At 54.4% G+C, this 16,267-nt stretch overlaps 1 protein-coding gene across 2 annotated transcripts in view; it reads left to right on the top strand.

The window, feature by feature from the left end:
* The window catches only part of sorl1 (sortilin-related receptor, L(DLR class) A repeats containing), a 60,696-nt gene that overhangs the window by 19,220 nt on the left and 25,209 nt on the right, over positions 1–16,267 (top strand). Inside the window, exons 7-14 of one of the 2 annotated variants that reach the window (XM_088620107.1) lie at positions 5,787–5,888; positions 5,971–6,140; positions 6,858–7,071; positions 9,289–9,406; positions 12,883–12,956; positions 14,046–14,134; positions 15,039–15,217; positions 15,540–15,726. In XM_088620107.1, the coding sequence (XP_088476233.1) occupies positions 5,787–5,888; positions 5,971–6,140; positions 6,858–7,071; positions 9,289–9,406; positions 12,883–12,956; positions 14,046–14,134; positions 15,039–15,217; positions 15,540–15,726 (1,133 nt within the window). The remainder of the gene's footprint in view (positions 1–5,786; positions 5,889–5,970; positions 6,141–6,857; positions 7,072–9,288; positions 9,407–12,882; positions 12,957–14,045; positions 14,135–15,038; positions 15,218–15,539; positions 15,727–16,267) is intronic. The other variant, XM_088620105.1, reaches the window with a different exon arrangement.

Raw genomic sequence — 16,267 nt, 5'->3', positions numbered from 1 at the left:
AGCACGGGTAATTCAGAAACACTCTGCAAAGGCTGATGCTGCAAATAAGGCCGTGACACTGATAGATTTGATGCAGCAGGAGATAAACAGGGTCTCGGAGAGCATTTAATTGAAGCAATCAAAATGGAAAAAAAACTGTCGATCGATGCAATTTTCAGCAAAGAAAAACTCCAGTTAGGGACTATTTCCAAGACAGTGCATGCACGGAAAATAACTCATGAACTACTAGTGATCCAGGAAGCAGTTCGTAAAATATCTTTCCTTACCCAGTAGTATTAGAGAAAATTAAGGAAGTATTTCATGCGTGCTGTCGTTGAAATCAAGGCTGGTTTTATTTGAGGGGTGGTTACATCACTGGGCTGTGCTCATTGTTGATTCCAGTGTGCAGTGAAATTCAACAATACAAGCTCGTTGCAGGTACAGGAATCTGGAATCTGGAAGTGGAGTCGTATAATGGAAACAGACATTGTCTTGCACAGAGGCAGGTTCCCAGTATTGAATATGTCGGGAAAAAATAAAAGCAATAGACTGTGAATGTGAGTTTTGCACTACTGTTACGATCAGCATTGGTGCGATTTGATGTCTCTCTGTGTGTAGAGCAGTCAGAGGTGCTCAGGGCTGTGCTTGGGGTCCCAGTTACCCACTGGCCCCATGCTAAATGTGTGTTTGTTTCTTCTCTCCTGGCATTATTAGCATAGGCTCTGCTGTGATTGCTTTGTGTGGCCTAGATAAGATAAGATCACTTTATTAGCCCTTTACAATTTCTTGCATTAGGGATTGGTCTTTTTGCAGACCCCAGCTTGCTCTCCATGAGACACACAGACAGGGAGAGAAGCTTGGGGTCAGAGCGCAGGGTCAGCCATTTATACGGCGCCCCTGGAGCAGTTGGGGTGAAGGGCCTTGCTCAGGGGCCCAACGGAGTCCGATTCCTCTGCCGGCTGCGGGATTTGAACCGGCAATCTTCTCTCTCCCTGTCTGTGTGTCTCACGGAGAGCAAGCTGGGGTCTGCAAAAGACACATTCCTAATGCAAGGAACTGTACAGGGCTAATAAAGTGATCTCATGGCCGCTGGAGACACTCATGGGCAGGAGCTGGCGCTGGCTCGTCGGCCCTCGGTCCCATAGAGCAGACGTGCCAAGACAGAGCAGCTGCACAGTGGCCCTGCTTCTTCATGAGTCAAGGGGCACTCCAGTGTGGTCTGGAGCAGGAGCATGAGGGAGGGAGAGGGATGAGGGAGGAGGAAGGACGCTGGAGAGAGAGGGCGAGAGGGAGCATCCGAGCAGGCCGACGGCTCAGGGGAAGGGTTGAAAAACCGAAATCGATAAATTAACCGAGGGATCTGAAAAAAGTCGAGCCAGTGGGCGATGGCTGAGGGGAGCGTCGTGGATTTGCTGGCCTTTCGGGAGTTAATAGTCCTGAAAATCCCTGGAAAAGATGAAGAGGTGAAGCAGGGGATTATGGGCTGGAAGACGTGAAGCGGGGGATTATGGGCTTGGAGCGATCTTTTGATCCTCACCGCTCTGGCCTGTTCCTTGAAGCAGTCAGGGCCTTCATCCTTGATCCTTCTCGAGAAGAACAGCTCCCACTGGGAGAAGCTTTCTCGTTCCCGAGAGTCTATGGATTCTGCTGGATTAGTGATTTACCGCAATACTTCCAAGTACAGCCTGGCCTGTCTTTTTTTCAGTGTTGCCAGTGTAAACAGCTAAATGGCAGGGCGCTTTCTGCAGTAGATACAATGAAAAGATACAGGTTGTTGGACGAATACCTCTGGGGTGATCAATGCAATGTATGTGTGTGTGTGTGCTGTGCATTTCCCCAAAGTGACTCTTGCATTTTCCGGGCTGTTTCTTTTTTGATACGTAGCCTTTTCATCTCCTTCCTCTGTGGGTTTCTGCAAGGGCACCAGCCTTTGGCCACTCCACGCCCACGCTGCCCACACCGCAAGCATGCGGCGGGCTTGTGGCCAGCCCGGCTGGGCAGGCTGCCAGGCCCACCCGATTATCACGCCGTGGCCCTGCGCCTTCAAGGACCTGACCGCTGCATTCCTCCTTAGACCTGTGCTCCTCTCCCTTTGCTCGTGAGACTCGATCTCCTCCTCGCCTGTTTGAGGGCCTGTACATGTGCGTGTTCTGATTGAGATAATGGAAGTAAGCGGTCAGGTACTGATGGGGTGGAAATCCTGGGCCTTTCGGACTCAGGGATTTGAAATCACCCCAGGGGTGGGCCCTACAGTCGCTTCTCTAATCCCGCTGATCACCAAGTACCCCGGATCCAACGCCGGCTTTAACTGGGGACTGTGCCAGGTTTATGGCTGTTGACTCACAAACCACAGCCCTTCCCTGTGGCTTTTGAGAACCATCTTTGGTTGCTCCGGCACCAAAGGCATCTGTTAGCACTAGAACAAAAGCAGAAAGAAAACCGTCTTTCCCGGAGCTGCGGCGGGTGGCCTTTCTCGTGGGTTGGGGGGAGAGCACGAGCCCGCCTCCGTTGTGAGTCGGAGGGGAAAATCGAGAGCTGGTTGCCCCGTCGGAGGAGGCGGCCTGTGGCTCCGTGTCTTTGTCTGCTCCTCGAGAGGTGACAGGGGGCCGCACCGCCAGCAGGCGACAGTAAATGGGACTGTTCAGGGTCAGGAAGTGTGTTAAGTGAGGCTTGTGGTTTGCTGTGCACAAGCTCTTTTGTAGAAACAGGCCCCAGCTGCAGAAGGGCTGAATACATTTGGTGCAAGTCTCCTGGTGAGTCACGGTAAAATTGCACCGTACTGTGGCATGTTTATACAAGCTGTTCTGCTGGAACGCATCTGTTGAGCACAATATGGGTAGAATGCGTCTGATGGTTTGGGGGGAAGTACATACTCGAAGGGGAGGCTGGTCCAGATGTGCAGTTTGAGCTTTTCCACTGTGGCTCCTCTGCTGTCAATCGCCCCAGCTATCGCCTTTCTTTCGCTCACAGCGAACTGCTGGGGGCGGAAGCTTTCGATACCTCCTGGTTCGTCTAGGTCAACGATGACCAGATTTCCAGGCTGTTCGGGCCAAGAATGCTCTCGGCATCAAAAAGTGCCGTTCCTGGTGGTATCCCTAACCTGTTCGTTCTCGTTGGCTCACTGACTCCTTCTGCTTTGCCTTGGGTTCGAGAATGAGTCCTCACGCTACAGCAGGGGCTGTAATAACGGTGGTCGGGGAAGACCGCAGCCTGCAGTCAGGGGGTAGAGAGCAGGGGACAAACCGCACGGAGGGGGGGGTACTCCAGTGAGCTCACTGAAGGTTCGCTGGCCTGCAGGTTCAAATCAAATCAAAGTTTATTTATCAAATGCACAACAGTACAGCGTGCAGCAGTAGTTGCTGGCAATGAAATGTCTTTTGCACGAGCTCACAAGACTCACAGAAATCACAAAATTGAGGTTATGAAAAGAAGGTTCCCTAATATTAGATGTAATAGAAATGGAATAAAACTCAATGTGAGCAGAGCTGTTGTGTGTCCATGGTGTGTGCAATATGTACAGGTAGTGCGGTTTTGCTGAATACAGTGAAAACTGTGTCCATTACAGGTCCATTACACTTTATATAGCGCTTTTCTGGACACTCCACTCAAAGCGCTTTTCAGGTCATGGGGATCCCCTCCACCCCCACCAGTGTGCAGCCCCACCTGGATGATGCTCCAGTCCTCTCCCCACACACCAGCTCTCAGTGGGGAGGAGAGCAGAGTGATGAAGCCAGTTCAGAGATGGGGATTATTAGGAGGCCAGGGGGAAATTTGGCCAGGATGTGATCTGTGATCATGTGCAGACATGTGATCTGCAGCATGTCTAGGTCTAGGGACCGCGTGTGAAGTGACGATCCCAGAATGAAGTGTGAGAAACTGAGAAAGCCGCTTGCATTTTCGACCCACGCCCTCGCTGCACCACTCCGAAAACTATTCATAGCCCCCGTGCTGCGCGACTTGGAGACGCGTGCGCTCAGGAGCGGTTCCGCCATCGCCTGTGTCGAGCTCCTGTCGCAGCTGGGCGTGAAGACGTTGAGAGAGTTTCACATTGCTGCAGAGCGCCAGCTGTCATCGAGGACACCTGACCTGTGCCTTCCTCGTTGTAGATGCTCAGATAGAATTTGGCGCCCACAAAAACCACAGACTGAAACCAGTTTTATCTGGAGCTGAGTACAGCTAGTTTGCATTTTGGAAAACCTCCCCCTCCTTCGCGTGACTTTGCGAGATGAGCTGTGGACGTTCGGCGGGGTCTTTCTTGTGGCCGTGTGCGGAGGGGGTGGTGTGTCTGTAACCACGACACCTCTTTTCTTCCAAGAGCTCAGGGCGTCTCCTTAGGCCCAGTGGTAGAACCGTGCCTCTGCCACACTCACGGTGGTAATGATATTTTTAATTGAGGCCATTTGTACGGGGCATTCTGTACTTAAAGTAATTGTGAATTTGGACTGTGAAAAAATATAGTTCAGAATCCTATTAGTCAGGAGCTCAGGGAAGGCATTGGAGATTCAGTTGTGACCTTGCATTAAACTTCAGGCTTAGTGCAGAGGCAAGGACATAACATGCAGAGGGAGTGACAGGAGATTCAGGAACTGTGTGAGCATGACAGCCCCTTTATCTTCCTTGATTCCTTCTATGGGCTTCAGATGTCAAAGGCCTTCTGTTTCAGGAAATCTAAATTGGACTGCTTGTGCTCGTGAAATATACAATCTGGCGAAATACGCTTGCGACGCAAATCTCTCCTGAAGATTGTAGAAGAGAGATCGGTGTGGACAGTGTGTTTTTTTTTAAAAAAGGAAAAACCCAGAAATGCATTCACAAAACCGCCCAAGGCAATGACTGTCAGCCTGATTTCGGTGCAGTGAAAATTCCATACCGGATGCTGTCAGGAGAAATCTGCGGAGCGCTTTCTATCTGTCGGAAAGCTGCAGTGAGCAGGGCCGGATTTAGGCGTTCGTAGGCCCCAGGCACTTTCACTCCAAAACGTGCAAAAAGACGGGTAAACGCCAATTGAGTGACGTCGATCGACATGATGCACTTTAAACTCTTCCAATGCTAAACCCCGTGATTGCTGGAGCGAGTCGAGTGACCATCACTTCAATACTTCTAGTATCTAGAACAGCTGCTAGGCAGCGTGTGATCAGTGATTTGGAGCACCTAGAGTCTATCGCAAGCCTGTTGTTTCAGCTCGTTTCTTCGTTAGTCGCTAGTGGTTCCCTCCTTCGTGGGCCCTAAACATATCAAAGGCCCTAGGCACTGTGCCTGCAGTGCCTGATGGGAAATCCGGCACTGGTGGTGGGCCGATGGCTGCTGGCGGACGTGGCTCATGGTGTGCTGGACTGCAGTATGACATGCAGTACCGATCCCATCAGAAGAACCACATGGAGTCGTTCTGCACTGCTAGGCCCTGCAGGGCAGTGCGTTGGTCTGGGTGTGCTCAGCCCTGTTTTTGTACAAATCGTCAAAGGACTAGATTGCGTCAGGGGCTTCTTCTAAGAGTTTTATAGCCTCTTTGCCAATGCTCGCCTTTCCAGCTCTTCTCGCAGTGGTACCAAAAGGCAGTGGCGGGGGGGGGTTGGCAGTGTGGTGCAGTGATCATCCTCTCTGAACCCCCTGGGAGACTAAATGTGAGCTGAGCCGGCTCGGGGAGATCAAACAGGCCAGCAGTGAAACAGAGGAAAAATTAAAGGAATGTAATCCATCACTTTTCTGCAAGGACACAGGCATCAGTGCCACATTGCAGGGCTCATGCAGCTCCGAGTGTGTTGGAGGGCGGAGCCGATGACACGCTGTTTCTGCCCTTGTCCGTTCAGAGCCTGCTGGGAAGCCAGGGGCCGTCCTCCGTGCAGCTGTGGGTCTCCTACAACCGCCAGCCCATGAGAGCAGCCCAGTTCATGACTCGCCACCCCATCACGGTGAGCCACGCCGGCCGGCCGCCCCGCCCCGCCCCGCAGGCCAGGTGCGTGACTGGTCTCCCCCCGCCTCTCGCCCCCGCAGGAGTACTACATCGCGGACGCGTCCGAGGACCAGGTGTTCGTGTGCGTCAACCACAACGGCAGCGTCACCAACCTGTACATCTCGGACGCGGAGGGGCTGAGCTTCTCCCTGTCCCTGGAGAACGTGCTGTACTACAGCCCGGAAGGGCCGGGCAGCGGCTCACTCATCAGGTACCACTGGTGGGGGGGGGTGCCGGGGCTCGGCTCGGCTAGGCTCAGCTCAGCTCAGGGCACTGGGCAGCCGGCCGCCGAGAGACGGGTCAGCACAGGGGGTGGTCTGCCGTCTTGCAGAGCAGGAGTGGTTAACAGACAGTGCCATCAATTAACATCCCAGTATGCATTAGTGCAGGGGGTAGTCACGAGCTGGTTAACAAACAGCGCCATCAATTAACAACCAATTAACATCCCAGTATGCATTAGTGCAGGGGGTAGTCACAAGCTGGTTAAACAAACAGCGCCATCAATTAACAAGCAATTAACATCCCAGTGAGCATTAATGCAGGGGCTGTTCAGCAGTCTTGCAGAGCAGGAGCTGGTTAGCAGACAGTGCCATCAATTGAACAAGTGCAGGTTTATTCCAGGCTGAAAAGAGAAGAAAGGAAACACGGTGTTTCGGCTGGGGAGCCTCCTGACACCCGAAGAAGGCACCACAGCCGAAACGTTGTTTCTTTTATTTGTTCCTTTGCAGCCTATGCATGCTGATGCAGCCCCCTACTCGAGCTACAGTACGTTAACACTTCCAGTGTGCAGCGGTGCAGGGGGGGGTCAGCATGTACAGAGCAAGAGCTTGTTAATAAACGGGCAGTTAGCATTGCAGTGTGCATCAGTGGAGGGGGTGGTCCCTCACCGGTCCACCAACCTGATGTCACGCCTCTGCGTGTTGCGCAGGTATTTCGCGAGCGAGCCCTTCGCGGATATCCACCGCGTGGAGGGGCTGCGGGGGGTCTACATCGCCACGCTGACCAACGGCTCGCTGACCGAGGAGAACATGCGCTCGGTCATCACCTTCGACAAGGGGGGCACCTGGGAGCTGCTGCAGCCGCCCGCCGCCGACAGCCTGGGGGGCACCCTGGACTGCGAGGTGCGGAGGGGGGTGGGCACGGTGGGGCGCCGGCTTTCCTTTCATCTCCCCTGTTTGATCCCCCCCCCCCCCCCCCCCCCTCCAAGAAATCACGGGGACGAGCAGCCGGGTTCACACCCGCGGGGAAGTGTGAGTGTCTGATGCACTTCCTCCGGCTGAAGCGGCTCTTCTTTCCGAGAAAGGGAAGTGGCTTAGACCTGGCGGGCGTCTGCCTGGAACGGAGCCCACATCCCCCGCTGCCGGATCCGCCGGGCCCTGCCGCGCCGCGCCACGGCGGTGCTGTCTGTCTTGGCCGTCTTCCAGGGCTGGGAGAGCAAGCAGCAGCTGCAGCAGCAGCAGGGGCATCGAGGAGTGGCGAGCGATAAAGCCGTAGTCAAACTGGGCTGCAGCTGCTCCCTCAGCAGCTGGTAGCTGAGATCTGCCGCCACCAGCAGCCTCCTTGATCAGTCCTCCTGAGATCTGCTGCCACCAGCAGCCTCCTTGATCAGTCCTCCTGAGATCTGCTGCCACCAGCAGCCTCCTTGATCAGTCGTCCTGAGATCTGCTGCCTCCAGCAGCCTCCTTGATCAGTCCTCCTGAGATCTGCTGCCACCAGTAGCCTCCTTGATCAGTCCTCCTGAGATCTGCTGCCTCCTTGATCAGTCCTCCTGAGATCTGCTGCCTCCTTGATCAGTCCTCCTGAGATCTGCTGCCACCAGTAGCCTCCACGATCAGCCCCCCCTGAGATCTGCTGCCACCAGTAGCCTCCTTGATCAGCCCCCCTGAGATCTGCTGCCTCCTTGATCAGCCCCCTAAGATCTGCTGCCTCCTTGATCAGCCCCCCCTGAGATCTGCTGCCTCCTTGATCAGCCCCCCCTGAGATCTGCTGCCTCCTTGATCAGCCCCCCCTGAGATCTGCTGCCTCCTTGATCACCCCCCCTCCGAGATCTGCTGCCTCCTTGATCAGCCCCCCCCGAGATCTGCTGCCTCCTTGATCAGCCCCCACCCCCGAGATCTGCTGCCTCCTTGATCAGCCCCCCCCCCGAGATCTGCTGCCTCCTTGATCAGCCCCCCTGAGATCTGCTGCCTCCTTGATCAGCCCCCCCTGAGATCTGCTGCCTCCTCGATCACCCCCCCTCCGAGATCTGCTGCCTCCTTGATCACCCCCCCTCCGAGATCTGCTGCCTCCTTGATCAGCCCCCCCCGAGATCTGCTGCCTCCTTGATCAGCCCCCACCCCCGAGATCTGCTGCCTCCTTGATCAGCCCCCCCCCGAGATCTGCTGCCTCCTTGATCAGCCCCCCCCCGAGATCTGCGGCCACACCCTGGATGGGTCCCTCTGTAGTTGCCGCCTGGATGTTTTTGATGGTTCTGGAACAAGGAGAGAGACCCTGCCTGCAGGTTGTTTTGGCAGTGGATGCTCGAGAGGCTCTGTTGTCCTGCCTGTAGTGTTCCCTTGCAGAAAGCCCCAAGTTGCGGTTTGCAGTTGTTTTAAAAAACGTTTTATTTAGCAATGAAAGGGTTTACAAACAACATCAGCAGAATAAACATTTGCCTTCATCTAACATTTCTGCCACATTGTATATATAAAATGAACTATTTACACTATGCCAGCAGGTTTGGAGGGCCATACAAAAAAAATACAATTGAGTGATAAGAAACACAACAAACAACAAAGCCTACACATGGATATCACTGCATATTTTCTCATAAACTAGAATCAGGTCCCTGTAGGGAGATAAATTGAATCCATGTTTCCCAGTATTTGCTAAACCTCTCTGCCTGCAATCTGAGAGAAAAAGTTATTTTTCCCATTATGCAGATCTCATTCACAACATTAACCTGTGTGTTGGAGGTTCTTTTATAAACCATTTTTGCAGTTGTGGGTGTGAAACAAACCCAATACAGTGCTAGCTACAGCTGGACCCTTTTTAATTAATACTCCTGGGACTGCAGCCTCTTTTTCTAATCTGAATCTTAACCTGCTGCAGCAGGTGACTCCTGCCTAGGGTTTTATGAAGATGATCATAAAAATATGGATCCCCGGTTTTTGGAAAAGATGCCCGTACACAGCACAAGCCCCAACTCTGGGTATTTCAAGCTGGCTTCCCTCGGTATATTTTAAAACATTTTCAAGCTCAGATATTTAGGCAAATGGTGTTTCTGCATCCCCCAGCATGAGCAAACCGCTGTGTGTTCGGCTCTGTTGCTTGCTGCTGGTGTAGCTGGTGGCGCTGATGCCCTCCCCTCCTCTCCACAGCTGGCGAAGGGCTGCTCGCTGCACCTGTCCCAGCGCTGGAGCCAGCTGCTCAACTTCCAGCTGCCCCGGATGCCCATCCTGTCCAAGGAGTCGGCCCCCGGCCTCATCCTGGCCACAGGTGGGTCCCCCGCCTGCAGGGACAGCCGTGAGCGCTCAGCACTGGGGTGTTACTGGCCTTAACTGCAGGATAATAATAATAAACTATTTTATATAGCGCCTTTAAAGGTGGCTTCTCAAAGCGCTTTCCAGGATGACAGCAACAATAAATAAGAAGAATAAACAAGATAAAACACAATTTCAATATACAGAGGGGACCGTGGATGGGGGTAATAAGAAAAGCAGAGGGGTGAAGAATGGAACCAGTTCAGTAAAGGCTCTTCTGAAGAAGAGGGTTTTGACTGGATTTGAAGGAGTTTAGAGAAGGTGACTCTCTGATATCCTTGGGCAGAGAGTTCCAGAGCTTGGGGGCATAGCAGGAGAAGGCCCTGACACCCATAGAGTGTAGACGGGCTTGGGGGACAGTAAGGAGAGCAGAATTAGAAGAGCGAAGGTTGCGAGGTGGGGAGTAGGGCAATAAAAGTTCAGACAGGTACTGAGGTGCCAAGCCATGCAGAGCCTTATAGGTGAGCATGAGGATTTTAAAGTTGACACGGAATTTGACCGGAAGCCAGTGCAAGGACTCCAGGATAGGAGTAATGGGATCACTTGCACTAGACCTGGTCAGGATTCTGACTGCTGAATTTTGGACATACTGCAGTTTTTTCAGAGTAGATTTAGATACCCCAGCGAGAAGAGCATTCCAGTAGTTGATTCGAGAGAACACAAATGTGTTGATCAGCTCTTCAGCCACAGTTAGTGATAGCATAGGGCTATCTGCATAGGATCACTGCAGAGGGTGTAACCTGCAGAGGGGGGTGATAGTTTCAGGAAGTGTGCAAGCATGACAGCCCCTGTGTCTTCCTTGGTTCCTTCTGTTGGCTTCAGATTTCAAAGGCCTCCTGTTTCTGAAATGTGTGGACATAACCTGCAGATGCTACCTGTGGTGTTACTGCGTCCACCTGTATCCTCTAAGAACATGCTAGAGCGAAGCATGTTAAAGGGCACTGCAATGCTATTTTCCTGTTTCGGGGTTAGAAAGAATCGGCATTGATGAGCGCATTTCAAACCACAATGAAAGTAAAATGCACACAGTAACTCGTAAAACCTCCAGTTCACATCACAGAATCGATGAAATGTGCAGGTATGCGCAGGGCCGTGTTCTGCGAGGCACTGTAAACAAGCTGGCTTGCGAATACATCTCTTTTAATCCAGTAGAAATATTGTTCTCGATTTTGAGACGGTTTGGCTGACGGATACCACTAGGTGTTCTCGGTTAACCCTGCCTGCAGATCACGCTGGAACGTTTCCGCAGTGAAATATCTGCTGCAGGAGCCTGTACTTATTCGCTCGTCCATCCCATGACATCACGCAACACAGGGACTAGTGAGCAGGAAGGGCCGCCTCGGGTCACAGTCCTTACAAACTCTCGCTCTCGCCTGCGCTGAGACCAGGGGTTTGTGTCAACACTGCGACTTACAGAATTTGCACAGAGCTCGCAGTTTGGTGCTTCATTCCAAGTCCGTCTTTTTTTTTTTGTTCTATACTGTCAAAAAAAGAAATTGCGATTGCAGTTCTTCTTTAAGAGCTCGGCGGCTGACCACTTTCAGTTCTTGATCCTGTTGCGCAGGCGAGTCCTGGGCGTCTGTGTCCCTGTGTGGGGGCCCATGTTTGCACTCTCGCTCAGAGGGAAGCTGATCTAACCGGCCCAGCACACTGATAACCTCCCTGCTCCCCCCTCCCTCCTGCCACGGCGGGGGCAGATGCCAGCTGTGAGGGTGCCGCGCAGAAGCTCGCTGCCGTGTGCCCGCGCTGCAGCCTCGCCAAGAGCATCGGTTTTGTGAAGTGCACTCTGCGCACTGGGAAGCGGTTTAAACCTTTAATTAAGTCATTATTAGGTGACGGGCTCGGAGAGAGGCGGCGCTGCGGCATAGCCTCTGTAATTACAGCTCCTGGAGCAGCTGGCAGTGCCAGGGCAGCCGGCGGTAATTAGCGCCCACAGCCCGACAGACAACACACCGCCGGGCTGCATTGCCAGCAGCCACATCACCGTGCGACTCACAAACTGGCAGCCCCACTGGAGCTCAGCAGTGTGAGTCTGGCCAGTACCTGGATGGGAGACTCCTGGGAAAGCTGAGACTGCTGCTGGAAGAGGTGTTAGTGGGGCCAGCAGGGGGCGCTCACCCTGCAGTCTGTGTGGGTCCTGATGCCCCAGTATAGTGACGGGGACACTACACTGTAAACAGGCGCTGTCCTTTGGCTGAGACGAAAAACCGAGGTCCTGACTCTCTGTGGTCATTAAAAATCCCAGGGTGTTTCTCGAAAAGAGTAGGGGTGTTACCCTGGTGTCCTGGTCAAATTTCCCATTGGTCCTTACCAGTCATGGCCTCCTAATAATCCCCATCTCTGAACTGGCTTCATCACTCTGCTCTCCTCCCCACTGAGAGCTGGTGTGTGGGGAGCGTTCTGGCGCACTATGGCTGCCGTCACATCAGCCAGGTTGGGCTGCACACTGGTGGGGGTGGAGGGGAGACCCCATTACCTGTAAAGAGCTTTGAGTGGAGTGTCCAGAAAAGCGCTATATAAGTGTAAGCAATTATTATTATTATTATTATTATTATTATTATTATTATCCCGCAAGCCGGGCGTCTGGGTCCCAGTCTTCAGTAAACTTCATGCTCTGGGGGTTAATGGCGCCTGACAGCTGCCGTGTCCGAGTCCTGGCTCCAAACTTCACGTTCCTCGCTAGTTAGCAAGCCCGCTGCCCCCCTGCGCAGGCCGGACCGTCTCACCGGCTTCGCGCTGCTGGAACAGATCGCCGTGCTTTCCTGGGGGACGGCCGCTGCTGTCACCCTGGCTGCGGGCGGTGTGTACGTGCCCGCGCCAGGTCCCGCCAGTGTTTATTAAAGGCGTGGCGCGCGCACACCGTAGCGGTTTCCACCTGACTGTGTGTTTTGGAGACGGGGGGGGACGGCATTCTCTAAAGGCTGTGAATCCTGCGGTTTGTTCTCTTTACCGGTGCCACTGCGTGCAGGGACTCGGTTTTTGTCTTGGCTCGTGAAAACAGCAGCAGAAGCTGAATTTTCGCCCCCGCTACAGAGCCCCCCCGCCAGATCCAGGGCTCAGCTCACAGGGCTGTGACTCCGTGCCTGCCGTCGGATGGCGGAGCGCCCCTGTGGGCCCTAGGGTGTGCTCGCAGCTTTGTTTGACAAGGCGTGCGGCCCGTATCGAGGTGCCACCTGTTTGTTTTTTTTCAGCTTCCTCCTCCTTTCATCTCCGTCTGTGTGGCTTTGGTCTCTCTGCTGAGGCTGCACTTGGGCGCTGTCGCCTGGCGCTTCTGCGAGGCGGGGGGCGGGGGGAGGAGTGAGTTTGTTTGAGACTGTTCTCTCTGTGACGGGAGGCTGCGGCCTGAAGCAGGAGCCGTTTCTGGTTTCCAGGGCGGGTCGCGGCCTTGAACCCCTCCCCCCCTCACCCCAGCCCTCCGCTGTCTCTCCGCAGGCTCGGTGGGGAGGAACCTGGCCAACAAGCCCAACGTGTACGTGTCCAGCAGCGCGGGGGCAAGGTGGAGAGAGGTGAGCGAGCCGGGCCTTACAGCGCCACCTGCTGGTCAGAGCAGGGATCCCTCCTGTGCAGCTTGGAAACTCGGAAAGCTGCTGCAGTAATAATCCGGGGGCTGGTATAGGAAAGGAAAACTGGGTGTGTTCTGTGATGTGGGTTCTCTGCAGTTGCAAGTTCAATAATGAGCACCAAGACGAAACAAAAAAACAAAACAACCCCCGAGCCAAAACTTTCAATCTCCTGCTCTCGGTGGAGGCGTCAGCAGTCCTGCCTCCACCACAGAAACTACAGACAGTGTGTGACCTCCGCGTAGGCGAAATGACCTCAAGATGCGAGATGAAATTAGGTTGTGTAAAAATGGCATTGGTGTTCGGAGCACATAAGTGAAAACCACTCAACGTCGGCCCAGTCGAAATACTAGGACATGGAAAAGAGCTGTGATGGCCAGCAGCCAGACCACCCTGCAGCTCCCAGCTGGCAGCCCCACTGGAGCTCAGCAGGTGTGAGCCTGGCCAGTACCTGGATGGGAGACTCCTGGGAAAGCCGAGGCTGCTGCTGGAAGAGGTGTTAGTGGGGCCAGCAGGGGGCGCTCACCCTGCGGTCTGTGTGGGTCCTAATGCCCCAGTATAGTGACGGGGACACTACACTGTAAACAGGCACCGTCCTTCGGATGAGACGTAAAACCGAGGTCCTGACTCTCTGTGGTCATTAAAAATCCCAGGGCGTTTCTTGAAAAGAGTAGGGGTGTCACTCCGGTGTCCTGGCCAAATTCCCCCCTGGCCTTTCCCAGTCATGGCCTCCTAATAATCCCCATCTCTGAACTGGCTTCATCACTCTGCTCTCCTCCCCACTGAGAGCTGGTGTGTGGGGAGAGGACTGGAGCAGCATCCAGGTGGGGCTGCACACTGGTGGGGGTGGAGGGGATCCCCATGACCTGTAAAGAGCTCTGAGTGGGGTGTCCAGAACAGCGCTATATGTATATATAAATGTAAGGAATTATTCTTAGAGCAGTCCTGACTCTCTCTCTTTGTGTAGCCCACTGTAAGACAAGTTGTGGTTTCTGCGATGTGTGTAATGACTGCGCTCGTGTGCTGTTGTCCCAGGCGCTGGCCGGTCCTCACTACTACAGCTGGGGCGACCATGGGGGGATACTGGTGGCCATCGCCCAGGGGGGCCCCACCACGCATCTGAAGTGAGTCTGCGCCCTCGCCTACTCCGCCATTACAGCTCCTGTCCTCCCGTTTTCCTTCGTTTTCCAAGTATGACCCCCTTCGCCGCGAGACCGGGTAGACCAGGGCCTGGTCCTGGAGAGACCCCGTCCAGGAAAACGACAGAGAGGCCCATCTTGCTCGGTTGGCGTGTAGGGTTTCTAGATCCCCTTAAACCGCCCGTTCTGAAAGACCAGGAGCAGCTGTTGATCGATGAAACAGGTCGTTTCTTGAATTGGAAACTGACCCTCACGGCCTCAAGGTTGTTCAGCGTGTTGGCGGGGATCTCTAGCTTAACTGTTACCTCCTCTGCGAGACCATGCCAGTGCCGCACGTGTTAAGAGCTCTGTGCACCTTGTGTTGATCAAAGCTGACTTCCCTGATCGCCGTCAGTGCAGGGATCAAATCACTTGCATGACACAGTTATTCCAGGTCTGAAGAGCCTGCTTTGTTTCGAAACCCGCTGGACCGCCCAGGCTCGGACTTCCCCGCCTGTTGGTTAACACAGAAGCTCGTTTGACTGGAGCCGTTTTGCAATGGAAAGCAGATCTAGACGTGGGGTGTGCAGTTGTTTTATGAGGCAAATCAAAGATTAAACCGGTTGTCTTGGCTGCAAAGCCACAGAAAATGGTTTGTGCACACGAGACTGGCATAAGGCTTTGTATAAAGACCTGTCCTAGAACGTCTCCCGACGCCATAAACAGCTTGAAGTGACCAGGTTTGCTGAAAACACATTTGAGCCCCACAACCCCATTAGATGTGAAACCGCAAAGCTGCAGAGCCACATCAGAGCGCCGAGACACACCGAGACGCGCCGAAACGCCAGAACTGCGATGGCAGCTGTGGGCGCCACCAGCAGAGCTAGCGGACCTGTGTGTGTGTGTGCAGGTTCAGCACGAACGAGGGCGAGACCTGGAAGGAGTTCGCCTTCTCCCAGAGCAGCGTGGTGGTGTACGGCCTGCTGACGGAGCCGGGGGAGAAGAGCACGCTCTTCACCGTCTTCGGCTCGTACGCTGACCGGCCACACAGCTGGCTCATCCTGCAGATCAACGCCTCCGACGTGCTGGGTGAGGGCGGGGCGGGAGAGCAGAGGGGGGGAGGGATAGCGGGGGACCCGGGAGGAGGGGGGAGGGGGAGAGCGGGGGACCTGGGGCATAGCGGGGGTGCGGAGAGGGGGGGGGAGAGGGGTAGTGGGGGTGCGGAGAGGGATAGCTGGGGGACCGGAGGGAGAAGGGAGAGGGATAGCCGGGGGGGCAGAGAGGGGGGAGGGGTATAGCAGGGGACTGGGGCGAGGGGGATAGGTGGGGGTGGCTGGGGGGCAGGCCGGACGTCTCCGCACCCCGCGGGGAAGCTCGGTCAGCCCGTGCCTCTCTCCCGGCCGTGCGACAGGGGTGCCCTGCACGGAGAGCGACTACAAGCTGTGGTCCCCCTCGGACGAGCGCGGCAACGAGTGCCTGCTGGGCAGGAAGGCCGTGTTCAAGCGCAGGACGGCGCACGCCACCTGCTTCAACGGCGAGGACTTCGACCGGCCCATCACCGTGACCAACTGCTCCTGCACGCGCCAGGACTACGAGTGGTGAGCGGCCGGCAGCGACGTGGCGGCGGGGGGGCCAGGGAGCTGCAGTCCCAAACAGCTGTTCAGTTTGAATATCCAGCGGGAGGAGCTGAGGTTCAGGGGAAAGCCACACAGACGCTGGTGAAGTCTGCTCCTGAGCTTAATAAAATATAATAATAAACTATTTTATACATCACCTTTAAAGTTTAGCTTCTCAAAGCACTTTACAGAACTACAAAAACAAACAAAAAAAATACACATGATATGCACAATGAGAATACACAGTGAGAGGAGACAGTAGTGGGGATACTGAATAAGGCAGGAGCAGAGGGGTATGAACAGAACCAGTTAAGCAAAGGGTCTTCTAAAGAAGAAGGTTTTGAGTCGGTTTGAAGGAGTTTAGAGAAGGTGACTCTCTGATATCCTTGGGGAGAGAGTTCCAGAGCTTGGGAGCGCAGCAGGAGGAGGTCCTGTCACCCATAGAGTGTAGACGGGCTTGGGGGGCAGATAGGAGACCAGAATTAGAAGAGTGAAGGTTGTGAGCTGGGGAGTAGGACGACAG

The sequence above is a fragment of the Lepisosteus platostomus genome, chromosome 25, assembly GCF_059453375.1.
Source record: "Lepisosteus platostomus isolate fLepPlt1 chromosome 25, fLepPlt1.hap1, whole genome shotgun sequence".
NCBI classification, from domain to species: domain Eukaryota; kingdom Metazoa; phylum Chordata; class Actinopteri; order Semionotiformes; family Lepisosteidae; genus Lepisosteus; species Lepisosteus platostomus.
Note: the sequence above shows the minus strand (reverse complement) of the source record. Positions and strands in the feature narration are given on the sequence as shown.